The sequence below is a fragment of the Aythya ferina genome (assembly GCF_964211825.1).
Source record: "Aythya ferina genome assembly, chromosome: 1".
NCBI lineage: Eukaryota > Metazoa > Chordata > Aves > Anseriformes > Anatidae > Aythya > Aythya ferina.
Window position 1 is genome coordinate 152114836 of NC_140296.1, and position 27700 is coordinate 152142535.

Consider the following 27700-nt stretch of genomic DNA (forward strand, 5'->3'; position numbering starts at 1 on the left):
GGCTGAGGCCCTGCCCGCGCATGCGCATGACCGCACCCCCCTCAACGCACCCGTGCCTGAGGGTGGCTCTGCGCATGCGCCCAACGGCTGGGGGCTCGCGCCCCTGGTTACGCACCCGCAGTTTGGCTCTGAGTTCAAAGGGGGCAGTTGGTTAAAAGTGATTTTTTCCCCCCAATTTTTTTTTTTTGGTGTTGTTCGAACCTCAAAGTAGCGTGCCAGTTTAGAAGGCAGCTTTTGGGTTCTTTTCTGTCGTGAGTGCCCCATTTTGCACGTTTGGGGCTGGGGTGCGTTTGCCATACGTCCTGTCAGACAAGCACATAACAACACTAATAAGTACCTGTAGGAAAAACAACGCAGCCTGCTATATGCAGATGAAAGTAATTGCTTCTCCAATTTGATTATGAAAGGGAGTCCTACAGGCTGTGGTGGGTGATGACTGGAGAGAAGCGTGATGGGATCAGTTCTGGGGGTTCCTTCAAAAGCAAAAGACTCCCAGGTCTGATTATTCCCTTCAGTGTTTTCTTCTCCATCACTGAATCCTCCCACCATGTAAAAAAAGGTGTGCTTTTAACGATGTTCTCCATCACGTACATCTAAATAGTTCACCTCCTTCTCACCTTTCTTGCCATCCTCTCCTTCCTCCAGGAAATCCGCTCATCTCTGCCCTGCTCTGTTTTTTGCAGTCCTCGCGTTATCCTTTGTCTATTTGTAATACTGTCCCAGTTTACTGACAGGTTTGTATGCACAGGCTTTGAGGCTCCATTATGATGTACTTGAGATTTATTGATTGTGCCTGTACTGTAGTAGTAACCATCAACATTTACAGAGGTCTCAAACGGCTCTACCACTTTACACTGGGATCAGTGTAATAGAAAGGATAGATTATCTCGGAGGTGAAATTTTCATTGCTATTGAAAAATTCTGCTTAGAACCTGTCTATCTCCTTTCGACTATTTGCTACTTTTCTATGAGCACCCTGGTCCTTTGTCCCATTCCCTCACTTCCTACTTACCTTTGCATGTGGCTGTCCATGCAGCTCTTAAAGAGAGGGCACAAATCCCTCGTTTCAGCTGTCCTTTTGCCCCCCACTTTTTTTTTTTTTTTCTTTTTTCTTTTTTTCCCCCAATCTCAATCTTTTCCTCTGCCTGCTTTCTCATAGGTAAAAGTTCTTCCCTTACCTGCATTGACAGTGATAGATTAAGCATCAAGTTACTTGTCCATACCCTGTAATCCAAGCAGAATCACATTTCGCTGTTAGCAGTCCACAGAGGTTGCTGCTGAATAAATTGGAATACTGGTCTCTGTGCTCACTGAAGCTTCTCTCATCTTGAATACATGAAGAAGAGGGAGGGGGAAAGAAACCCTGCAGGTTTAAAAAAACAACAGCAACACAGCACAGGATGAGGTCCTTACCCCAGAGAAGTGTTGATTACGTTAAATCTTGTACTTAGCAGCTAAAGAGAAATAGAGCACTCATTTATTCATGTTTCATTTCTTTACCAAATACAGCAAGATTCCTACGAGTGCCCCTTCTCTAACGTGAGCAGGGTAAATTGCTCTGGTAGCCACAGGACCCTGAAATCTGAAGTCACATTCCTTTAGGCAATGGGCACAAAACAGCAGATAAACCACAGCTCATCAGGCTCCAGAAAGCAGTGATGATGGCACTGCAGCTCCAGTAGGAGTGGCAAGGAATGGCAAAAGCAAGGTGAGGTAAGGCTTTGCAATGAGGTTTAAACCAAGGTCATATGGTGTTTTAGATTGATACATGTTTTTTTACTCCTAATTCTGCGGGGCAGTGAGCAATTCACTGTCTCCATCACAACATTTTAACATACCTGGTAAAATGTGTTTTTGATGAGGTAGAACTCATGAATATTCCTAGGACTTGGTTTTGTATTTCAGATTCAAAGATTCTGGTTCTGTTCTGGTTGAGTAGGTTATAACCTGTATCTTGAATGTGCTGCCTAATATAAAGGCTGCTGAGAAACTAATGTAGCTATCCTTGGAGTCAGCAATGCTTCTCAGGAGGGCATTAATGTTGAGGAAAAGAATTAGTAGATCATTATGTAAGAAAACGCTTAAATACAGACCATCTCATCTCTTCTTAAAACTTATGTTGCTAAAAACAAAAAATGTGACAAAGCAGCATCAGAAATACCTTGAAAATAGATATTCAGAGTTCACGTGGCTCTTCATCTGTATAGATCCTTGCAGAATTAGCTGTATTTAGTGATATGTCTGGAGAGCTTTGAAAACTGCAAAAGCTGATGTGTAAATTTTATTTCTTTACACTTTCCAAAGACAGTATAAGAAACAGAAGCATCATCTGGTTTTGAGGGCTACTTCATATCGCATCCCCCCAAATGGCCTTTTGTTTCTTTCCTTCAAAGTGAGGCTATTAGCACAGAAGTATGAATTTGGATGTTTTCTGTGTCACTGGTGATAATAGCATTATAGTTCCAGGTCTTCTGATCTTGCTTTTTTGTGGTTGGGATCGAGACACGGATGTGAAGGCTTTTTCTCTGAGACTCGGTGGACTGAAATTTAAGATGATTACAAAATGGTGGAATCAGCCAAAGGATTTGTTGGCAGCTACAAGAGTGCTTCTGACTGATCTGGCATCTCTGTCATTTGTTTTTGATGTACTACACTGGGAACGTGGAAGTCAGAAATGAATGGTGGTTGTAGCATCAATAAAAAGTGGTAAATCGTTATATGTAGAGTAGGTATCTCTACAAGGCTATAAACTTGGTTTGAGCATGCTAATTGTAAGTGTTTTGTCCTCTCCGCTGAATACGGAATGAGGGACAGATTTCTCAAGGATGTGTTCAAATCCACAAGGATAAAGATAAGGAAAGTTATTGGGGAATAATTGTTCTGAACACGTCTGGAAAAATTCCAACTTGAATCTTTATTTGTTTGCTCTTGCATATAAGTAGATAGGAAAATCAGAGTAACAGTCCTGTATTAGACTGCATTAAAAATGATAAAGCTAGGAAAAGTGCTGGGAACAAACTCTATTTTTTTATGTTTATTTTAGCAATATGTCCCAAAGCACTAGACCTGGGTTGCTGATTTGGGATCCAAATCCTCACACATCTTCATGTAGTAGAGATCTCTGAATGGGGTTGTAGCCGTGACACACTGAGGACTTACTGCATCCCTCTGTGTGACCTGAACCTTTCTCATATCAGAGTACGCCCTTCCTGGAGCAGTCATTGCTGGGCTCTTTTGCACAATATTGCACTTTGGGTGATTCAATGCCAGTAAACGAGCACTGAGTTTGCTTCTGCGTTGTGGGGCTGTGGCTGTACAACTCAGAACATATGAATCTATGATAGATGAGCTATGGGTAGCATCTATTAGATGAGCCAACCATAATTCCAGTATGTCATTCATTATATGGTGATGAAGATTATGATATCAGCTGGGAGTCATCTTTTTGGTTCTCTAGCTGCTGTCAATGCTTAGAAAGCACCTGCTAGGTTTACACTAAAGCTACTTCCTATGTTAAAAACCATAAGACAAACTACATTCAAATCTTGAGATTTAATAAAAAAGGTAATGTTTTATGTTGTGCTGAAGTTTTTAGGGTTTGAATTTTTCAGGTTTTCTCTGCTGCCATGACAGCTAGAAATTTTTTGCCTTTGCTGAAAACCGAGTCAGCCACGTGACTCCAGTAGCTGAAGCTTTAATGGAGGATGGAGAAGGAAAATACTGGAGACTCCTAAAAAATTCTAAGAGTCTGCAATACTCTGTTTTCTATCATCCCCTATTGTCTAAAAGGTTAATTTTTAGGCACAAGCTTTTGCATGTTATCCATGTGCTTTCTTTTCAAGGTCAATTTATTACAATGTGTTTATGTTATAATAAAACCTCTTCACCTCTAAGCTTTTCAAAACCTCCCTCTAATCATCTCCAATCCTTCCTGCTCTGGATATCTATCATCTCCCCAAGTACCATACCTTGAATTTCTGTGTTGTTCATCCTCTCATCCCTACCTTAGAGCTTTCTCCATATATTGTTTGTTTTCCCTCCTACTTCAAAATCAAGGCTCCCCCTTGCAAATTCCCACAGCTGTGCACACCAGCTACTTCCTTCCCATTTGCTGTTGAGCCTTCCTGGATGAATTCTTCATCACTTTCATAACTACAGAAGTAGAGCCTCAATTCCTGCTTCTGATAGTCTTAAACATCTGGGCTACAGAATGAGCTAATAAAAATTCTGAGCGAGTAGGATCCTGAGCTTGTAGAAATAAGATATGTCCAGGAAGAAAAAAAATTACATGGGGAGCCCTTCATTGTTACCTGCTCTGTGTTTTGTATTCGTGAGACCAGATGAAATTTTAGGTTAATTTTGACCTATCAGGCCTTCAGTGAGAAATAATTTAAGTTACATTATACCAGTTATCTTCCTTTGGAACATTCAAAATGAAGATACACTTGAACACTAGGATCCTCAGCAGGCAAAAAGAAGATGTAGACTCATTAAATTTATGGGCAAATGTCTCTTAAGATTCCTCTGCTTTACTAAGAAGGCTATCACGTGTGAACAAGAAAGTTAATGCATGCAGGGAGGAACAGAAAAACACTGGCTCCAGTAATGGAGGCTGTTACAGAACATAATTGAACACTGACTGCAGCAAAGCTAAAAGGAGACTTGCATTACAATTACATAAAATCTTTATTTTTTCCCCTAACCTCTGATTTGAGCTGTCTGACTAAGAGCAGGTGCTGGGCAATAGCTCAATTTCAACAACCCATTGCAGCTGAAGGAGTGGATGCAGTTGTGCTGTATCCAGCAAAATTGAAAATTACTTTAAGAAGGGCGATGGAATGCAAATGTTTTAAGACAGAAAATCTTCATTCATCTACAGAAGGAAGCCTAAAATTAGCACAGCCACATAATTCTGATTTGTCTCTATATTAGAGCAGTAATAAGTGCTTGATAATTTGTTATTACCTATATATTTTAGTATCTAGTAATATATATATAATTTTAAACTGCACTGTGTTGTGAAGCTACTGGAAGCGACGTTTGTTAACAATTAAGATATTAGGATTTAGAAAACAAAACAAAAACCCCGCACCCTTCAAGGCAACATTTCTAAAACCTGAAAATGACTCTGAGCCATTCGGCTTCTCAGCAACCCACGGCCCTTCCCTGCGGTAGTGCCTCCCTGTTAGCCCATTGACCTCTGTTCCTCTGCTTCTTTCTGACCATCTCGAAGCTCTACGGTGGCAAAGTTGGATTTAATAGGTAGTTACCGTGTTCTTACCACCTGAAGCCCTGAGTATCCGCTTGTTAATGCCAGCGTTGTACCACTGTAACTCCAGTGAAACCAACTGGGGTTTTGTATGTGAGCCGTTAATGGCTCGAGGCGAGCATCCCCTGGAATTACAGATTGAAATAAGAGTTGGCCTTTCTCATTCAGGCAGCCACAAGATCTTTTCACTTAGATTTTCCTAGATGGAAGACTAAATAAGTTTATGAAAAAGTATCTTTTGTAACTGAATGTTCCACAGCCTGGTTAAGTGCCCCCCAGTGTTTTCATTTATATCCTTATATTATCATATCTTTTATATTATTGTAGCTATTGCAGCTCCTCTTTGTCTGCAGCTGGAGAAATGACTCTAGGACTTGTATTTGTAATAATTTCTGCCTTTAAAACTGTATCAAGCTCTGTTGCATTATTAACCAGGAGAGCACTAACCAGAAACGTACCTCCTCCCATGTGAAATAATTGTCCCAAACTAAAAGATCCTACGGTCTGGGAAAGTTTTGGCAACTGGTATCTCATTAGCACAGCTAACCCCCTTTAGAAACATTTTGCTTCGCGCAGAAAAGTTGTTTTAGATGTTGGAGCTCTAGCACGTTTGGGATTTCTCAGGTGGGGATCTCTTTGGAAAAGAGAGTCTGCCAAAATTCTCTTTCAGAAGGAAGGTAGGGTTGTGCAGCAGCTCATATTCAGGCAAACCTTAGCAACGAGGGAGTCCAGGACTTGGAGGGGGTATTCTAACTACTTGCATGTGCTGAGGTCTGTGCTCTTGTATCTTTGTTACCCGTGGTTCCTGGGTGGTGGTAGCACAAGAGCACCAGCAAAAACTGTAATCACAGCTTGATTTTGGTAGCTTAATGTACACTATAAAATTTCTCTTTCATCTGCAATCGGTTTATAAATAAAAACATGTTCTCTTTCCACTGACTACTTAATTCTCTGCATGGGATTTTGTAAATTCGTAATCTTTGGTGTTGAATTATTTTATTGAGGCAGAACTTTTTTATAATGTTGTGAAATGGTGTGAATTTTAATTCCATAACAACAACAATATTAACTGCTCCAGATGGAATGGTGTACATGTTTAGGTACTAGAGTACAGAGGCTTTGTTAAAACTGTGTGTAGCTGGAAAAGAGAGTGTGAACTGCATTTCCAATCACTGAAAGTACTTAGAAACTAGGGAGAAGTGTCCTTACTTTCCCCCAAAAGACGCAAAGCCAGAAAAGGCAAAGGAAGCAAATGAGCAAACTTTGCTTTGATGAAGTGAAGAGTGGAAGCAAACATGGGATGCTGGGCAGTGATGAGCTCAGGACGAGTGGATAGACAGTAATTATGAATTCTAGCTCAGTTTCTGCAAAATGAACAGGTGTTATGGCCTCCAGTCCATTGATTCCCAAAATAAGGCATGTGGAAAGTTGCTGATCCATGAAACTCCATTAAAAGCTTGGCAGGACCTTGTAAAGCATAAACGAGTATGAATGTGTTGGTTAAAGGTTTGGTAATGGTAAAATGGTGATCTGAGAAATGTTAAGAGTTGGTTATGGTCTATTGGTGTACATCTTTTTTGTTAAATTGTGATGTCATTTGTCAGGAAATCGTATTTTGTCTATGACTTGAGGATTTGGCTCTTCACTTTGAGCTGCAGCTGAGAGGGAGCTGTATTTCTTTCCTAACAGTATATAATAGCAATATGAACAAGTAGTACCTTTTTTGTAGGGGTAAATGTGATTTACATACCTTAAATCGCCCAGATGCCTTGTTACAAACCATTGGCTATGTATCTAATGAAAGGATGTGTATAGTTTGTTTTTAAGATTTTGTCTTCAGTGTTCAGAGGTTTTTTTTTTTTTCTTTCTTTTTTTTTTTTTTTTTTTTTTCTGTAACTTGTACTCTATTACAACAGGCAGAAAATTACAGAACACTTACTGACCGTGACAAAGATGATGATGAAAGATGCCAATTAAGAAAATGAAGGTAAATGTTTCTTACAGAAACTTGATTTCTCCCCTTTGCTTATGCATGTGAAAATTAACACATCCTTCTGTATGAAATAGTACATCACAGGGTAATGTAGATTTTTTATTTTTATTTTTTATGTTTTTGGTATTTGTCAAGTGTATTATAATCTACACTCTGCTGAAGGCCCAATTAAATTTTGTAGCAAATTCATCTTTCTTCAGTTTTCAAAGTAATTTCTATGGCAGCCTTAATGACATTAAAATGAATGATATGAAAATGAAGGATTTAATACATTTTATATAATGTTCTATTTTATATTTTACTGTAACTTTAAAATGCTGGTTTTAATTTTGCTGCACTTTGAGCTGCAAGTAGGTAACTTCCACCTAACAGAAGCAGTCGTGAAAATTTGGAGAGTTTTTCTTTATTGGAAATTGAACAATTCAGGATTTGGGGAAGATCTGGAAGCAACATGGGAGGCAGAAATAAGAATCTAAGATAAACACTGAGGAATCGACAGTGATAGTAATAGTTAAATAAATGATAAAACAGTCATTTTAGGTTTAGGCAGAAATATATTTTTATTAGACACCTCTTAGTTTTTCCTTTCATTGTTAAGGCACAAAATATTGAAATTTGAACTTTGAATTTGAAAGACAGTTAACAATAACTTTTTAAAACTGATTTTGTGAATTTTGATGAGCATGGGGTGCCTAAGTATGGTAGTTGCATATTTGAATAAACTGAACAAATACATGGCTAGTGGGGAGTTAGTTCTTGTTTAGAATATCAAGTACTGTCTCCCATGAAAAGTGTAGGTGCTATTTTGGGTGTCTCTGTACTGATTGTAAGTGGTATTCGTATTTTATCACTTTCTATTTGAAAGTAAAAGGATATTTATTTTAATCTTATCCATTACTGTGTAGTGGAAAATTTTAGGTCTAATTTGGCCCTGAGTTGCTTGTTCAGGAATGACTGAGGGAATAATGGGAATAAAGACTGATGCAGGAATCATTGGAGTCTTCAGATTTGTACCGGTAAAATATCCCCGTTAATGTTTCTGTAACATATTTTGTTTCCAATAATTTCCTGTAAATAATTTTTAGACTCATCAATGGCTAGGTTTATTTGCTCTTTGTACTATTGTGCTGTTTTTTGCTGGAAAAAAATTATTTCTCATGCCATACAGAGCTGTATTAAATATAAGTCCTTGCTTGTTCAAAAATAGACAGAGAATATAAAAGCTTTGATTATATCGTGATTTTTATGGCAATACTGTGATTCCATGGACCTTTATTCATGATACTTCAGTATCTGGATTCCTAATGTTCTTCTGTAGCACAGTATACTCTTGTAATTATGCTTTATTACCACTTGAGGTCAGCAACTGCCGAGAAAAAAATAAACAAACTGCTTCACTGCAATCCATTTTCATTTGCTTTATTTGGGTACTTAAAAATCAATACATTTTTTTTCACATCCATATATACATTGTGCAAAACCAGAAGGTTTCTTTTGAATGAACAGCAGCTTCAGCAAAAAAAAAAAAATCTTCCTTGGAACTGGCTATAGAGTGAAAATCTAGAATGGCTTTAGGGATTGTTTGTTGGCTTTGCAAGTAGCGTTGGTAATTGCCATGGCAGAGAATGGTTTTCTGTACAATGCGATGGTGACAGTGTTTCAGTCTTACCTTTTTTTACAATACCAATTAGTGATAATCAGAATGGAGCAAGGTATTATTGCTGCAGGGAAGAGTTTGGAATCAAAAAATGTCAAATATCCTTCTTTTTTATTGCAGTAGTAATCAATATCAAGATGTGGGGAAAATGTTGCCTAAAAGTGATTTTTCCTCCCTCATTTATTCTTTGATTTAAAAAAAATAAAAAAAATAAAAAGATAAAAAGCAGTAGCTTGGTTTCAAAGTTACTGACCAGGATTTGGGAAACAAGGCTCTGCCATATGCTCACTATCATTTCCTTCCTTAGCTGGATCTCAGTTTCATGTATTTAACTTAAAGAAACATATTTATTCTTTTTTTTTTTTTTTTTTTTTTTTTGGTAAAGTTTTAGAAGTGTTGTTTTTAATGGGATTTTTTTTGATATGCTAGTTCAACAGTGGGAGTGTCAGCAGTAGTGTCACAGCCAAATCTTGGTGCCCCCTTTCCTGAAATTCCTAATGCTGTTTCTCCATTCTCCCTGTCCTAGTTAGTTGTGTAAGACTGCTAGTAAATATATCCTGCATTTCACAAGTGACCGTATTTTAATAGATTATGAGGTTATCCATATTCATAATTGGCACTGATTGATATTTCTGACAAATCTTTTAGCCAAAAATCCCCCTCCACCAGGCAAATTTAGCAAATGATGCAAATAATTTACTGATCGCCAATAATTTACTGATCACCAACATGCAGCAGGGAGGATGTAGGCTAACAATTAGGAAATATGCTTTAGCTGTAACATTGATTAAGTCAAAAGAACAAACTGCCAAATGAAGTTGGATAATTGCCATCACTAGAGATTTTCCAGGCTATGAGTATGCATCCATCTAGTAGGGATGGCTTAAAAATAATGAAGTCCGTTCTGCCACATTTTGGAACTTGAACTGAATTTGACTCATTTTCTGCACGTTTTATCCCAAATTATTATTACTATTTTTTAATTTCTTCCCACTTTACCCTAATTAGGGATAAAGCAGCAGGGGGGTCAGCAGAGGGAGGGGGAAGTAGAATTTTCACTCAATGTGTGTCAAGCCTATATGAAATAAGTGATAGTGAGAGAGAATAAAGCCCAGATTGATGTGACCTTTATTATTTTAACAGTGTCTTTCAGCACAATTACAGAGTTGCAGGATTGCAGAGAACAGAGCTGGAGTATAAAATAGCATAAATAAATAGAACAGGAGCCAAAGCAGTCAGCAGGAGGTGGTTGGAATTGGGCAGTGAAGGATGGGTGAAGGGTTTGCATTGGTTAAAGCCTTTATGATTCAGCCACCAGAGTTGCAAATTCTGGAGAAGGGAAAAAAAATAAAATATTAAAAAAGGAAGGTGTAAAGAAGGAGGAAGCATATTACAATGATTACAGAGTCACTGATGTAGCAGAAACATCACAATAAAAGAGGAGCAAAGAAACCCAAGTTAATTAAAGTGAAAGTATGACTTAGGAAATCTTTTAGTGACATGAAAGAATTTTCTGAGGGTAAGGGAAAGGAATGCTATATGTGCCATACTGTCAAAAATGTCCACTGCTTTTCAAGTGAAGAACTTGATTAGTTTCCCGTTATTCCTTTGTAAATCTCAGTGGGATGAATACAAGAACTCAAAATTTAATTTTGCAGTCAGATAAATTTCCTTTATATCAGAGTTTGGCAAAGAGACTCATTAATGAGTCTTTCAGAGTACTTGTGTCCCTATATTATAAGTATATTACATTCAAACTGGATTTTGTACTGGCAAATTGATGGAAAATGACAGATTACAGAAAGAGCAGGCTGACTCTGCTGTAAAAACCTGCATAGCAATCTTGACCACAATAGTGACAATGAGAAAAATTCCTGTGATTTCAGAGGGCCCTGTAGCTTTTGCTGTTGTTATATCCATAATATTTATATAAATGTATCTATTTGCAGTTTGGGATTATTTTATGCTTTAATATATAGAATGCCTTCCAGCAGGGTGATAAAGCATGGAAAAGGCACATTTGTATCTCAGTAAATAGCTGCCTGGCCTGCTACACTCTGTGAATATTGTATTACCCATGGAGGTTAAAATTCCTAACTCCATCTAACCTTGGACCATTCACACATGAGGATACCTTGAACAGTAGTTGTGTGTGCCTCGGAGCGTTAAAAATGAGAGGCTGGAGGGAATCCCAAGAAGGGAAACAAAGATGATAAAAGGATTAGAGGATACACAGAGTGGTTTATAGGTTTAACATAATCAGCTGAGAGGAAAATGACAAATAGGGGAGGTAGCCATCTGTAAAGGCTCAAGAGGACATTATTGAAGTTTGACGTAATGAAGAGTAATGCCTTTCAACTAAAAGAGGTAGAAAGTAAAATTAGGCATTTTAGAGAACATTCTGATGTTCAACTGAAAAATGCTCATATCAGTGAAATCTTTACTGATTGGTTTATACAAACAGATAGCACTTTTGATAGACACGTCCAGAAAACATTTTGCCAAACACTGACAAGCCAGACTGAGAAATAAGTGTCAAAGGGTTTAAATTAAATCCACAATTGTCCATCATTTTGAAAGATGTAAATCCAAATTAGGATTAGTTATGCAGATTACTTAACATAAAACATGCATAAATCCTGTACATAGTGGGGGTACATAGCTCGAAAGTGTTGCAAACTGAATTTAAGAGATAACATAAAGCACTTGTGATAGAAACCCAGACTATTCTGGGCAGAAAAGGAAAATAATGATTATTGAATCACTGTGTGAATAAATCCTACAGCGAGAAACATGAACTCCCAGGGATGAAACCTTTCCAAAAGAGAAAACTAACAATGCATATTCTATTAGAACAAGTTGTCGTACTTGCTACTGCTAAATTAAATCCTTTTTCAAGCAAGTTGTATCTACAGAATATATTTGGAAAAGGTTATTTAACTTGCAGCCAAAATTTTTCAATATAACATTATGATAGTGATATTATCACTTAATGGCAATATATTTCAAGGGTACTATCTGATAGCCACCAAACCGTAAAATAGTCCTTCATGAATAACTACTATGCACTTTATACTTTTTCCTGGATTTTCAATGTACTTTAAATATTTCAGAGATGTTCCAGTTGAATAATTTCATTAACTAGTTTGCCATATATTTTCATACGAAGGTTAGCTCCACTGCAGGCAGGTTGTGTTAGAAAGCATATTCATATATGCAAAACTCCTGAGATAAGGCACTATACGCTAGCCCCTGCATGTTGGGCATTTTTGTCAACGTTTATGGCCTCTGAATGGCCCGTTAATGAGATAAATCTTCTGACTGACTGCATCCTATATTAATAATGCACATATACTAGTTTTCAATTACAGGGTTCTAGACTATTTTGTCAGGTAAAGTAATTTTTCTGATCAGATTAAAAAAAAAAAAAAAAGCTATCAAATCTATTTTGGAAACTTTGTAAACAATGACCTAAATTAATTTATTTCAGAAAATATTAGAGCACAATGACGGTTAAGAAAATAAAAACTTCCAAAAGGTTTTTTCTCTTTTCTGATGACTTTTATCTGTGTCAAGGTCATGATTTAGCAGTTGTAATTTTGAATGCATGATGCCTCATTTTAGCAACTCTTAAAGAAAATAACTGAAATATTCATAAATATTTTTCGAAGTTGAACTGTATTGAGTAAAAGACTTTGACTTACAGTCATTTTTTTTTTTTTATTTATTCTATCTATGGTCCTTACTCTTTGAAAATTCTCTATGTACTTTCTCAAGTTTATTGAAAAACAAAAGGCAGGGTGTGCATGTCTACTGCTAGCACTCAAATTTCAAAAAAAAAACCAACATTTTGAGCAGAATTTTTCATTTTTGTTTCTACCTCTGTTCTGACAGTGCTGTTTCAGCATCATTTCCCAATCTGATCTGAAAGCTAGTGTTTGTAGTTTTATTAGGTAACCTGGTTTTCAACTGCATTTTTCTTTCAGATTCCTCACCTTCTGTTCACGTCAATGGAAAATGGAGGGGGCTTGGCATCACACAGATGGTTATCATGTCTTGCGTGAACAGGTTACACATTTTCAACTGTTTGAAACTGGAAGATCAACCTCAACTTACAGATCTCAAAACAAGGGGTAAGTTGGCAAATTAATTTCAGAGCTAACCAGTCTTGCAGAAATTAAAAAAGTCCTTAACTAGCAGACCTAATAGAAGAAAATGTACTAACCAAAGAAATGCTGATTAAGAAGTTCAGAATAATGTTTGTGATGATACAGCTGAGATATGATTCTATGAGGTGGTAAAAAATCTAGGAAGCCCAGCTGCTATGGGCTGAGTTCAAGGGATAGAGTTTAAGGGCCATTTTGTGAATTAGCATTAACTGGTGTGAAAGGCTTTGTTATCATGCTCATTTAGTGACATATGAGGCTGGTTGAAACAAGGGATAAAGGTGGTGCCCTGACAAGGAAACAAACCAATGGTTTGTAAGAGAAATATGGCATTACAATATTGAATATTAATGTGATGTACACTTGTGACTTTACATTTTATTTAGGGAGGCAGTTATAATCTGGAATTGGATTTATGAACTAAAGAGAAAGGTGTGAAGTATCTGTCATCCTCACCCTTTGGTCACAGTCCCATAACTTTGCATGTATTTCAAGCCTTTCCAGTGTAATAGTTTGTTGTTGAAGTCATATTTAAGAAACAGAAAAAGAACGTATGCTTTATAGTAGGGATACGGCTAGAAGATAAAAAAAAAAAAAAAAAAAAAAAAAGCAAAAAAAAAAGCCTTTTACTTTCATTATCTAGTGTAAATTTAGAATAATTCCTGCTCAGAGTAAAGTAAGAATAAAAACTGCAGAAAAAGAGGTTGGGAAAAGGGGAGGTGTTTCACATCGCGTGTTATTAGGTACCAACTTTCAGGCATTGTTTCAATTAAAAAAAAAAAAAGCTATAGTCAATCTTGCATCAAAATATTAGTGCTGTGTTCTTTCATATAAGCCAAAATGACTCTGCAAAGTATTTATTTTATTCCAATTGAGGTAGTTTTTGGCTTGCAGCCTGCTGGGAGTAGCTGCGAATGTGAGGTTGCCCAATCAGCTGTACGCTTACTTACCTGAATCAAGTTTTCTTCTGAAAATTGTGCCCACTAATTTTAGTATCAGTGCCACTCATTTTAATGGGAATAAGGAGCCATATAAAATAGCATATGAAATGTCAGATAATGACACACTCCTCAGGCTCAATAATGCTGCTAAAGTTTAGCAGAAATTTCCCCTGGATGCTTCACAATTGCTCCTCTGCAACCATAATATAATCATGATCTGATAAATTAAGAGGCTTTAGACTGGAAACAGGATCATAGTCACTGATATGCCAGTGTGCTATGAACAGGCAATTTAGCTGATATATCACCTGACTAACATCTGTGGATGATGGTATATGCCATTTTTTGAGCTTCTAAACTGGGAGACAATGTTAAAAAACCTCATTATTTCTTTTATTCCTTTCTTAATTGCTTTTTATTTGGACATAATCTCAGAGATCAGGTAACAGAAACACACATATATATATTTATATATATTTTAAGATACGTTTAGATTTCATCCTATCATACGGCTTATCAGTATGGTGAAAACTTAGCAATTGCCTGCTGTCTGGGTGATTTAGTACTCTCACCACAAACCCCTGCTATTATCTCCTGCGGTGAGGAAAGATGTAATTCAGAAATGCATCTCATCATGTCTCTTCCAGTGTGTCTCAGGGATACAGAGGGGGAAAAAGAAAAGGGAGGGGAAGGAGTTTTTTTTTTTTTTTTTTTTTTTTTTTTTTTTTTTTTGGTGGGGGGGAGGCGGAGGCTAATTTGATTCATACCAAGGGGGAACTGAAAACAGCAATATTTTTTTTTTTTTAAAGCAATGTTGTGAGAGGAATGTTTTCCCCTCTCAGTTCTCATATTTAGAAAAAGGGAGTGACAAGCTTTCTTAGCTGTGAAGACCCACATAAGCACTAGCAAAAGCTGCATAGACTGTTATAGTATAGAAATGCCATACCAGACTGACTGTACATTGAATTTTAAGAACATTGTGACACTTTTTGTGACTTAACAAAACATTATTTTTTTTCTTTAATAATCATCAAGGAAAAATGCAGATATTCTTTCAGATCTTTAGAAAAATCTGCAAGAATTTTGCTGCTCTTTTCTAAGTTTTATAGTCATGCCCCTCTGTAAACTCTCAGTGCCCTGACCCTGACTGCAGTCAAAACAACAGGAAATTTAAACTGATTTTAAAAGAAGTTGTGTCAGTACTTAGCCTTGTGCAGTAGGGTGCCTTAACTACATCTCGGTTTCTGTAAACTCTTGCCCCCTCTAGTGTCAGAATTCGGCTCCTGTTTCCCCTAAAGCCTGCAAGTAAGGTATGGAAAATGTAGCACATCTCATTAAATCCAAATTGTGCCCTTCAGAAGGTCACAGCCCCCAGTGATTCCTAAAGTTACCCAATTCTTGTTATGTAAGAGTGATGTAGTAATATTCGATTTTTACTATCAAAGTTTATTTCTCTAATTACATACCATCAGCGCCAATTTTACCATCACCGTCCTTATCTCCAGCAGCCAGAAGAGCTTTTGTTTCTTTGTCTGATAGGTCTCTGCCATCTGGGGTAAAGCCCTTCAGTACAAACCTAAAGAGGAGGCGTGGAAAAAAAATAAATAAAAAGAAGAAGAAGAAAGAAAGAAAGAAAAGCCTTTTTCAGAACAGTTTTACTTTGTATTTATTTGCATCACTGTTTTGATCTATGAGGTGGAATCCAGATGGATATAACCCTCTTTTTTGTCAGTCAGGAAGAATGCTTTACTCTGAAACTTCATTTTAACTGAAGTGAGCTATTTTAACTGTCTGTGAGGCGTTGATAATTCACGTGTTTGAGGGATCCTGCAGTGAAAGCTACAACTAGTACCTCCAACACTCTTTAGAATGTATAATCAACAAACAACTGATTATTGCACACAAATACTAGGCAGGAGATTGAACTCTGTGTATGTTATTATCTAGAGTCTTGTGGGTGGAAAAAAAAAAGAAAGAACAGGAAATTAGACTCTTAAGGTGAGATTATTGAGAAAGGACGTATCTTTACTTACTTTAATTCCTCCTCTTCAATGAAGCCACTCCGGTCCTTATCAAGAATATGGAAAACCTTCTTCACATCTTCTGGGCTCTTCTTTTTCAATCCTACCATCTCAAAAAACTTCTTGTAGTTAAAAGATTCAGCTGCTACAGGAGATGAAAAGCCAGACAACTGCTTAGAAAAATCATTAAACCATATACACATACATTTTCTTCCTTACTGCTACATGTCCTACCCTGGGAGCCAAAAACACATTCTAGCCTAGCTGTGGCAGGAGCTAGATATCTGCACTGTAATAGTCCATGCTTCACAAACACTAATTTAGATATACAAAGGGTGAGGGTCAGTCTCTCTGTTTTGCAGATGAAGAGCTGAGCTAGAGAGGGATGGAGACTTGCCCAAGGTCACACAGAAATTCTGTGGCAGAGTTGGAAACTGAAGTCTAACCTGCTTGCTCCCACTTCAGTGTCTTAACCCCCCCCCCCCTTTTTTTTCCCCAAAAAGTTTTACACTGAAACAGTCTTTTGAGACTGAACCCTGACTGTTAGATCACTGCTGCTTTTTGACATTTCCACCCCTGGAAAAAAACACTTTTACTCACCCACGGATCCTAACACTGACAAAATCTGTTTCAGAGCACATGGCTATTTCAGTTCTGTTCTATTTTTCCTGAAGACCTACTCGAAATCAGAGAATTGCATTTCTGCCTCTAAAGGTATGTGCAATCGTGATTTGTAAGCTCAGGCACTGCAAGGGAGTGCTGTGCTCTGCTGCCTGCAGGACCTTGTAGGCACAAACACCGGGGAAAAAACAAGAGCCCTGGAAATCGGAGGGGATAAGTGGGTTTACCTGCTCCACCTCTCCTGTCCTTTAACAGCACCTGCATTTGTCCCACCCAAGTAGCCCTAAACCTAACAGAGTGACCTCCAAGACACGCTGTGGACTTATTTATTTATTTTAAATGCATCTTTATTCCTACCGCAGCTTTCCCTATTACATAAAATTAAGGAGGCTCAATCGTTCGGGATCTGCTTGACTAAGATCTGTCATTAGTTGCTCCTAATTGCATCTGCTCCGGGACTTGGAGACGGCCCTAGAAGAATAGAAGCTAATGAGAAAAACAGCTGCTGGATGGAGCAAAGCAGTTTGTTGGTCCCTGCGTCTCTCCGGCTGCTGAGTTTGTTGGGGCTCAGCGGGCTTTGCACTTGTGCCTGTTTGGGAAGGTCACGGCACAGACCGGGAGAGAAAGAGGCTGATATCCCGAGTGGTAGGGGCAGCCAGGTGGTTTGGGGTGCAGGGAGCAACCTTAACAATCTGAGGCTCCGTAAGCATCAAGGGGGGGGGGGGACTGTCATTTTTCAGGGGTCTCCAGGAATGAAATAGGGGATATCTGAAATCTGGAGGAGTCTGCGAGGAATGCAAGGACCGCTGCAGCCATTTGTCCTGCAGAAAGCTTCTGCAGTCGAGCAGTGCGCCCGCTTGCTCTGCTACTGCTGCCTTCTGCTCCATCCCGAAAAGCGAAGCCCACCCGAGGGGGAAGGGGGTCCGCGGAGAAAGTAAGAAAAAAGCGGCTCCTTGTCTCCTTGAAACGCGAAGGAGCAGTTCTGCAAGACTTGATACTGAATGTCGGGGGTGATGGATAAACTGTCGCCATCCCCGGCTGGCTCCCCTGTCCTGCATCAGGACGCAATCCGCCCTAGTTCGGCCAGGGTTTTGTTCCCTCAGAAAGTCTCCTGTCGTTGGAAGCAAAGTCTGTCTGCAGTCACTGCTTGCCTCCCTTTAAAAATGAATGAGTATTTCGCCTCTGTAATGTGCAGAGCAACTTTGCTGAGGATGCAGCCCTGCGCTTGATAAACCTGTCATGCCTCCGCTGCACTTCTGAAAACACATCCTCTTTGATATTTTATCTAGCCGGATCCTCTAATCTTCCCCGAGCTGAAAAAAAAATCCACTGCTATCCTAGGCTGAAGAGACGAAAGGGAGGAGAAAAAAAGAAAAAAAAAAAAAAAAAGCACTCACCTGAAAAGGCTCCCACAGCCTTCTTGATATCCTCAGCGCTGAGCACGTCAGTCATAGCCATCCTGCAACTGTTTGAACAGGGAAGCAAGTGCGAAAAGATTAAAAAAGTGCTTTTCTCATCATTTCTGCTCATATGACCAAAGCTGCAGTGCTGTGTGGGGATGGCACACCGGGAGAGGCTGGCCCGGCGCCAGCTCCGTTAGCGGCGTGTGGCCAAGTGCCACGGGGCTGGGTCGCCCCCCGGTCCCGCTGCGGGGAGGAGGGGGACGGGGATGCCTTTTAGTGGGGCTGGGGAAGGGAGGGAGGTAAAAAAGGGGGGAGGGGGTCGCCCCCCGCGGGAAATTTGGAGGCTGAGCCTCGCTGGAGCAGTGCCAGAGCGGAGGGGGAGTTGTGCCAAGGTCAAGTTCTCGGGTGCGGTGGAAGAGCCGGTGGTGCAGAGCTGGGTCCTTTTTTTTTTTTTTTTCTCTTTTTTTTTTTTTTTTTCTCTTTTTTTTTTTTTTTTCTCTTTCTTTTATTTTTTTTTTTTCCTTTAGGAAGTCGGGACGAGCTTTACCGGTTAGGTTCGGTGACGGGCGAGGAGCTGCGGCATATGCCAAGCTTCAAAACCTCTCTCGGGGTCGGCGAGCGAATGTAAGGGAGCTTTGGAGCGTTTTGCTGTGCCGTTCAGAGCCTGGAGACGTCTCCCCCTTCTGCCTCCCCCCCCTTCCCCCTTTTCCCTTCGCGCACCCGTTCCTTTTAGACCTCGTTTCTTTCGGGCCACTCCATATTAAGCATCATCCTCGCTGAATTAATTATCACATCCCTGCGAATCCCACAGCTCCCGTTTGTAATGCACAATATGCTGCAGAGCCTTCCGCGACACGATGTGGCGAGGCGAGACGGGAGGGTGACAACGCGCTCGTGCCGGGCTCCTGTGCAGCGCCGGGGGCCTCGGGAGGGGACCGGGAGCTCCCCGGCATCGTCGGAAGAGCCGGCACCAAGCCTGAGGAAGCTCTGCCTGTTTTCTGGCTCTGCTTTGCCCCAAAAACCCGTGCCAATTTCTCGCGGCAAGCGCGGCAGGTAGCGCAACTCGGGCTGAGGGATGGGCAGGAGCCAGCAGGTTGAGGCAGCCAAGGTTTGAGGGCCCTGTAGTAGGGCAGAGCTCGGCAGGAACATTATGGGCATCTCAGGATGGGTATCTCAGTGTGGGCATCTCAGAGTGAGCATCTCGGCTTTAGGAAGGAAATGGGAGGGAGGCAGCGTGGCCGCAGCATCCCCGCGCTGCTCTCAGCAGATGCAGCCCGACCCCACTAACGCGCCGGCCCCATGTCCTGAAACGAGAGAGCGGCCTGGGAAAGGAGGAGGAGGCTGCTGCGAAAGCTCTGCTTTCTCTCGGTAATCCCTCAGCGCTTTCTTTTTTTTTAAAAAAAAAAAAAAGTACGAGCCCGCAGCCTCTTCTCCGCGGCCCAAGTTCAGCTCCGACGGGTGAGTCATTAGCGTGCCACTGAGCGCAGAAGGACGGAGGAGGAGGTGACATTGGGGTCCCTTTTTTTTTTTTTTTTTTCCTCTTCCTTTTCTTTTTTAAACAGAGTGCCTTCGTTGTGGGAGGGACTGTCATTCTTCTCTCCTTGGATTTTTTTTTTTTCCTTCCCCCTATTTCTATATATTTCCTAGGATACAAGAGAGGCTTTGTTTTCTCCAAGGACAAACAGCGGTGATGGATGGGGGAGCGGACTCCACCTCCCTAGGGAAAGCGGGATAGGGCCGGGGCTGTGCTCGGGGCCCTGCCTTCAGCGGGGTTGAGCTGGGAGGATGGGGCTGGGAAAGCCTCGTGTAGCACAGGTTTAAACCCGGTAGCCTGTTTTACACGGGTCAAACGCGGTCCCATCAATGCACAACTCTTCATGAGAGACAACAACGTGCTGGTTGTGCGATCTTCTGCAACTGGCGTCTCTTTATTTCTACTTAACTGATGGAAGAGAGAAAAGCCCCTTCTTGTTTCCAGTGGAGACGCCTCCAGCCTGACCCGACGTCCTCATCCACCTCCCTTTGCCAGGCTCAGCATCGGTGCGATCTGCAGAGGAGCCGGGCTTCCCTCTCCACGCCTTCTTCGCTTTCCTACGACCCTCTTGCAAGCCCCTCGCTGATGTTCCCTCTCCCTTGGAGCCCCAGCGCCTCGTTTCAGGTCCCTACAACCAGGGGTGGCTGCTGCCCATCCGCCGGGCGAGTCGTATTTCGGTGTCAGCCCCGCTGTGCTGACCACGCATCGATTTTGGAGGGCTGCCCCCGCCAGCAACACAAGCCCGTAGCAGACTCCTCCTGCGCGCAAGGGGCCTGAGCGTGGAAAGAAACGAGTGAGAGGTGCCAAAAAAACCGAAACCCGCTTTGAGGACAGCCAGCAGCCTTCTAGAAGCTCTGAACCTCCAAGCTTTAGTCAAGGCTGGTATGTTATTCAGATAGAAAAGGCGTTTCACGAATCGGCAGCTTCACGGCCGACCCTTCGCCTTTTTTTCCGTCATCCCTCCGAGATGAGTGACGCGTTTTTCTTTCTTGCTGAGGTTTTGCCAATTTTGCTGCCGGAGCTATTTGCAAAATCGACACCGTGGATTCCCAAGTTGACTGCACAGAAGCTTTCATGTAGCTCAGCTTCCCCTTCCACTAGAGCCAGAACGCTGGTACTCATACCAAGTAAGCCATCATGGAAATGAAGTAGAAATCAACCCCCCCTCGTCCAAAGCAAGCGAGTCAGGGAGAGTTAAATGAACGGCAAGAAGCCCCCACGCCAAAGTTCAAGCTGCAGACAAGCAGAAAGCCGGGAGTTCTTTGCAAAGAGGGTGGCACATCTCTATAATCTTCCTAATCTCCCTCATCAAGGAGAGCAAATCCACCCCATCGCTTACGGCAAAGAGCCACTTCCTTTCCGCCACGTGTTTTGGAGCTTTTTTTTTTTTTTTTTTTTTTGTCTTTTTTACCTGTGGTGTATGACAGTATGAGCATTTCAATAAATCCCGTTCAACGAGCCCTCGAGTTCTCGTTCACTTTCTCCCCTCCTTTTCCTCTGTTGTTATTTCCGTTTTCTCACTTTCTCCCTGCTCTTTCTCCTCGCTCCCCCTCCACTCGGTCACCCATTTCCCCCTCCTAATAGCCCTTTCTTCTCGGTTGGAGTCTTCTCTGCGGGAAGCCACTCCTCTTTGTTTGGAAGATTTGCACCTCTTTGTCTCTCGGGTTTTGGTTGTGGGAAGGGCTCTAGGGGCCGGAGGGATGGAGACAAAGGTCCTGGGCTCCTGCCGGGAGCGGGCGAATCCACGTTGGCTATGGAAGTCTGAACGTTTTCTTGCTACTTACCTTTCAGATCTCTCCCAAGGAGGCTTGAACAGGTTGTTAGATATGGAGGTGGTCAAAAAGAGGTGAAACTCGGGGTAGGAACCCCCCTTATATAACCTCTCTCGCTCCTTCTATTTTCGGCAGGTGATACCCACTCCTCAGTGGTATCAGGTATTCAGGGATTTTGGTGACGGTGTCACATTTATCTTTCCCTTAAGTAATGAAAGAACACTATTAATAATCCTTGGCACTCACCTTCCCCTGGCTGTGAAAACCTGTTACCTCGGCAAACCGACGAGGGAACTTTATTGATAAGGGGAGAGGCAGGAGGGCCCTTGAGCTCCCATCAGATGAAGGCTTCTTCGGAGGGACCCATCGCGTTCAATCAGGTTCAGTTTGGGAGACGGGACTCTGCTCAGAAGGAAGGGGCCAGGAAGATGCAACCACACGATCAAAGAAAAGAAAAGCAAAGACATTCAGGACTTTGTCCTTTCCCCCCCCCCCCCAACCCCCCAGCTCTGGCAGACACTGCTCAAAACAAGAAGAAACAGCCCAAAGCTGCCTCCGCACCTAAGGCTGCAACATTCAGCTCTCCCTCCTGGCCTTGGCAGAAGGCAGGAATACTTTTATTTTTAATTGTATTTATTTATTTATTTATTTTTTCTTGTACAGGCCACAGTCAAGATGTGGTCGTCTTTACCACAAGGTGTTCAGGGAGATGCTTCCTGCAGGCAGCAGCAAGCTCCGTTTGGGTAGTGCTGGTTGTTCATCCTCCCAGGGGCATCCAAAATCTCTGATCTGGGCCTTATTGGACAAGAAATCTAAAAAAAATTTACAACCTGAGCTTACCTAGGACAGGCCGAGGGTTGTAGATGAAGAGTCACAATCTATACAGGCATAATAAGTTTACTGCGACCTTTTCAGCATATGAATTCTCTTTATGCCGAATTGCTTATTTGGGGGAAACATACCTTTGAAGATGCTTCTATTTTCTACTCTATTAAGCAATGATAACAACAATAAAAATGCCATTGAGACCTATTCGCCGCTCTGTAATCCACCTGGGGACACTTTTCTTGATCTTTAATGTCTTTTTTTCTGGCAAGGGGAAACGTTTTACAAAGGACTGTGAATCATATTTATCTGGAGTATATTCTTAAGTAACAAAATATCTTTTCAGTTGCAGGATGCAAACCCAACAGCTGGTAGGTTAAAAAGTGACCAGGGCTACTGTGATACAACTGAAATTATCTTGCAGGAAAGGCAGGTGCTGAAAAACTGAGATTTGACTTTTCTATCTTGATTAATTGATCCTAGAAGGGAGGAAATACAATTGAGGTAAGTATGGGATAAGAATATTTACAAGTATTTTGCTAATGCCAGCATCATTTTGATGCCGAGTTCTGTGAAAAATTGGAAATTCTCCAGGAGCTTTAGATAATTTCAAAAGAAGGAAGCTTTATTGAATCAAATATGACAAAGGTTAATTTAATCAGCTTAATATTCTCTCTCCCGTATATTTGTATTACATTTCCTTTAGTGGTCTTCGATTTTTGCTTGTGCTACAGTTAGTGGGGAAAACGATATTACATTTCAGGTAGCCTCCTTTCTTCCTCACTTTGACAAACACTGTCTCTGTGCCCTAGCTTACAGCAGGTGAGACTTAGTATTTAATTACCTTGAGAAATCCCTGACTCTTGTGGTTCCACAAACGGTGTGCTGCCTTTGGAGCAGTATGATTCATAGTGCGCTGTTTGCTATGTTCAGTGATGTGGAGTTTGCATTACACTTTCACACATTATACACCTTTGATGTAGTACCACGATTAGATTCTGGTTTCGAGATACCAGCGTCTCGTGGTTATTAGCAGGATGCTGCATTTCCATGTGGTAACAGGCATAGCAATGTTTCCCTCTTATCTTCTTTTGGCAGCTTAGAGGGGATATGGATTGTAGGACTGTCTTTTTGTCCACCGGAGTGTGACTTCCATTTCTGTCTGATCCACTGGAATTAGTGCATTTGTCCACTGGTGAAAGGAGAGCAAGTGCAGAGCTAGCATGATTCCTCTGTGTAATTCAGCTGTGAGAAAGGATTTCCACTAATCAGGATAGCTTTCTTTAGCTTTCTTATCCATTTACTTAGTTCCCGCTAATGCTTATTTACAAAGAGAGAAGCAGACTTATGACCTCCTCAGGCAGATAGTGAGGTCTGTGTTATATGTCAAGTAACTCATTAATTATTTTATTTTATTATTATTATTATTATTTTTGGTGAGAAAAATACAATCAAAATCTGATCCTTCTAGGTTATTAGTGCAAATTTGGCTGAAGCTGAAAGACAGAGCATCGTGGCAACAGGGCATCTGATCACTGAGAGTTCACCTATGTGAAGTGATAGAGTTTAGGGAGGATGTTTGTCTTACAGCAGTCATCATCTCAGTCAGGTTCATTCAGGAAAAAAAAAAAACAAAAACAGAACTGTGCTTCCCCTTTGAGATACTTATATACTGCAGAGCTAATTGGACTCTCATCCATTTTCACTTATTTTTTTTTCACTTCTGCCACACATAAACAACTGTAATCTGAGGAATAAGGTGCTTCAAGTTCATATCAGACAATGTACGTGAAAGTTTTGATGTTAGCATCATGGTGCATTACTAGCACTTTAAAAAGGAAGCATATCCTGCTTCCATCTTCTGTGTCTAGTATATGTAAGCCATATGACATCGCTTATTTGAAAGCATTTTCTAAAATTCAGAGGTTTCATTGATAAATAACAGGTCTTGGTTGCCAGTTAACATTTCTCCTACATTTTTAGCTTACCAGTCTTTCATATACATTTCTGTATTAGTCTTCTTTTTGTACTGACCTTTTCACTGTTCATGCCTTCCATTTGATTTTACAGTTTTAATATCCTCCGGTCCTTGGGTTGGGTAGGCTATGCCCTCTATACAGAATTATCTGTTTTACATCTTTCCTCATGAATCAGTCTCTCTAAACCTGTAATATTTTTTTTCCTGTTTCCTTTTGGTATTCTCACAGTTCTGCTGACATTTTTGTGGTAGTGTGGTGCCCAGCATAATACAGAGTTACTTTGCTGTCTGAGCTTGTAAAATATTCTAAAATATCTGTTATAGTCTCTAACCTGTTCCTAGGATATAAGCCAAGAATGATAAATCTGGTTGAATTTGCTGCAGTCCAAGACACATACATGCCCATCCACATTGTATTTAGATTTGGAAAACAATTCCCACAACCATTTAAAATCTTAAAATAAATAAATAAACAAATATTGCATGCCTGCTGTATATTTTGGTTAAAGAACATCTTGAAGCATTTGTAGTCATCATTCATTATATGGGAACCCCTTCACCTTCCTCTATAGCAAAACTCAGCAAACCTCACCTATGTTTAGAGGAAGCATAGGAATCCTTACACTGGCATTATTTTCTTTGGTGTTTTCCTTGTACATTAAGATGTAAGTGGATGCTTTTTCCTCCTGCTCTTGCTGTTAGACTTGCTCCTTCTTACAGTATCCCTGGTATATAGTCCTCTTTCATTTTCTAAATAAAGGAAGGAAGAAGTGTCACAGTGCTGTTTTTCTTAACTGAAATGAGATGCTTTAGCTGCTCCATATAACCACAGACTATACAGTATTGGGGTTCTGGATTCTAGAAATGCTATACCAAAAGTCTTTTGGAGAAGTGGGAGTGAATATCAGTTTTAATTAATATAACATAACTGGGAGTTATTAGAAGTTGTCCAGAATTTTAAGGCAAACCTCTCCTGGAAAAAGGAACACTAAACCTTTCATATTGGTGAGTACAACTTGCAACTTTTTCAAAGGATGCATATACACAGTAAAGGATGCAGCACCTATTAAATGTATTCTGGCAAACTGTTTGCCAAGGATTTTGTGGTGCTGAGAGCTTTAATGTGTTGAAGAGGGGAATAGTCAGATTTGTGGAAGAGAGCTCCAGTGAAGGTTACCAAATTTATATAGGCCACATCCAGCCTGGGAAGCTCCTGAGCAAATGTGGTTGGGATTTGGAGTAGAATTAGGGAAAAGTTTCATAATGTGTTTGCCTTTTGCTTACATTGTTCCAAAGGCTTTTGTATATGTTCATGGTTAGGGACACAATTCTGGGCTAGAGGAATCCCTTCCCTTCCCTTCCCTTCCCTTCCCTTCCCTTCCCTTCCCTTCCCTTCCCTTCCCTTCCCTTCCCTTCCCTTCCCTTCCCTTCCCTTCCCTTCCCTTCCCTTCCCTTCCCTTCCCTTCCCTTCCCTTCGTTCGTAACTTATTTTTCTTGGTGTAGTTTATGATAACCACATGTGTGAAAAGTGGAAGGATCAGATGGAAAGTATGTATGTGAGAAATACATCAGATAAAAGAATGACAGTATCCATAGGACAAAAATGTTTGCTTCCTAACAAAAAACCAGGAAACTTCAGTCCTTTTTTACTGTGACTTTTTGCTTATGTGCTGCTTTTTGCTTCTTATCCGTGTTCTTTAGGCTGCATATGAGCATACCTGTTCAGGTACACATATATTTTATGATACTACTCTGTGATTGAAAATGGCAATTGTTTTGTATACTAATTATCACTTTGTCCTGCCAGATGTAGTATATCAGAGTGCTTCAGGCTTTTTTAGCTTCTATTACTTCTTAATAGTCCTTGCAATGGACTGTTCTTTGGTTTGCCTGATAGAAGTTTGTACTCCTAGGATTCAGGTTTAGTGGTTCTGTTTTTACATGACTCCTCTGATAATTGGCTCAAAAGCTGAAAATAGCAAATGGCTACAATAGACACCCCAGAGGCTAGAAGTAGGTCACTAATAGTCCATGCCACCATTGAGTTTTGGGAAATCCATAGCTTGTACTGCAAATGATGTGGAAAAGAAAGTGAGATGTCATGAGCTGTATCACCCAAAGGAGATAATACAAATAAAAACCAGTGATAGGTGTTTCTATGTTAACCCCCAATGAGAGCTAGGCTAGGATTACCAAACAAGAAAAAGCTGGTGCTGAAAGAGCAGGTCTGTGCATCCTAACACCTTCTAGCAACTCCCAAATGGATATTTACAGCAGGAAAAAAAGCTGTTAGTCCCAGTGGGAAACCCTGACCCCAGGTTAAGAGAATGGAAACAGTTGGTTTTCTTTACAAGACACTCGTGGGTATCAGACATTTGTCATAATTGACACTGGTGTTGTTCACACTGGGATGGATAAGCCCATGTAATTATTACCACAGGGGTTATATTCTAGGAAAAGTAGCACAGCAGAAAGATGGCTTCATTACTTATTCCCATTTATAATAGACTGCTGGTAGGAGAGCAGTCAAAGCAATTATATCAGGGTAAACGGCTTTTGGGGAAATATGACTTCAGTTTTAGCAATTGGAATCCTGTGGTAAGCCAAATTTTGTTAGTTATTTTCTAATGAATCTGCTGGTTTTTGTTGGTGTTTGTTTTTGTTTTTCTCTTATGCTTTTATAATTTGTTTCAGAGTTATTAGTGCACAGTGAGATGTATTTAAAAGTCAGAAATTTGTAAAGTCAGAAATTTATACCCATATATTTCTGGGTAAACTGAGTAGAAATAATTCCATAGCAGTGATGCTTAAATGGCAAGTTTGGGCTTTCCCTGCCAACCTCTCAAGTGGAAAGTGCTGGCTAAGAAAGTCTATAACTAACATCAGAAAAGGAGCACAGTTGAGTCAGCTGTTTGTTTATTGTCAATATTTCATTAGAAAAACAATTCTTCCATTTACAGAATTGGTAAATGGGATATCTTCTCAGCTTTAGGTCATGATTTCAATCCAGCCAAGGAGAATATCAGTAAATAAAAGTAATTATTCTGTAATATTGTTTTAGTCACCCCGATGAAATGAATTCAGCAATCCCACTTCAGTTGTTAATATACAGATGCACACAAAACAAACTTACTGGCACTGAAGAAATATCTCCATGTAGTTTGCAGATTGAATCAGACTCAGACACTGAATTCTTCTGTACTTTCTCTATCTCTTTAGGTTGCGTAAAGGGAAGACTGCAGGAAGAAAATCTCTGGTTTTACTACCTGTCCTAAACTTCTCACATGAATGGACCTGCACCGGTGTTACTGATCCAGCAGCATTCTCTTCTGCTGAATCTGGGATTCCCTTGGTTATATTTCAAACTGAAAATTTGAGTTTATCTTTTGTAATGTCCTCTGTCTTCTCGGAAGAAAATTTATCAAAGAAAGGCTCACCAGCATATTCCTAGAGGTTAATGGCATCTTCCCTGCCATTACCAGTGCACCACAACTTCTTACAATTCCTTTTTAGACATTTC

The 27700-nt window shown here is 40.4% G+C and overlaps 1 protein-coding gene and 1 long non-coding RNA gene across 3 annotated transcripts; one reads left to right on the forward strand and one right to left on the reverse strand.

Annotated features, from left to right (window-relative positions):
* Window positions 1-631: 631 nt before the first annotated feature.
* On the forward strand, window positions 632-13695 carry LOC311428919. The gene is made up of 4 exons (XR_014687953.1): window positions 632-734; window positions 1510-1713; window positions 7186-7256; window positions 12906-13695. It is a non-coding gene; the product is annotated as an uncharacterized lncRNA (long non-coding RNA).
* PVALB (parvalbumin) lies at window positions 10031-18771 on the reverse strand. 2 transcript variants are annotated; one of them, XM_084505607.1, is made up of 5 exons: window positions 18619-18771; window positions 18066-18133; window positions 16060-16192; window positions 15493-15602; window positions 10031-10248 (listed from the first exon to the last, which is right to left on the reverse strand). In XM_084505607.1, the coding sequence occupies exons 2-5, from the start codon at window positions 18124-18126 to the stop codon at window positions 10220-10222; spliced, it is 333 nt and encodes a 110-aa protein (XP_084361733.1). In that variant the 5' UTR covers window positions 18127-18133; window positions 18619-18771; the 3' UTR covers window positions 10031-10219. The 2 variants fall into 2 exon arrangements, with proteins under 2 accessions (XP_084361733.1, XP_084361732.1); XM_084505606.1 differs by lacking the exon at window positions 18619-18771 and having other exon boundaries at window positions 18066-18342.
* Between the last annotated feature and the right edge of the window lie 8929 nt (window positions 18772-27700).

Bases quoted from the DNA above. Each gene is read 5' to 3' on its own strand.
- PVALB (XM_084505606.1), bottom strand. From the start codon at position 18,198: ATGAGCAGAAATGATGAGAAAAGCACTTTTTTAATCTTTTCGCACTTG. The intron at 16,193-18,065 runs GTGAGTGCTTTT...CATCTCCTGTAG, and splicing joins GGCTGTGGGAGCCTTTTCAG to CAGCTGAATCTTTTAACTAC. The intron at 10,249-15,492 runs GTATGTAATTAG...TCCCTTCTCCAG, and splicing joins TGGTAAAATTGGCGCTGATG to AATTTGCAACTCTGGTGGCT.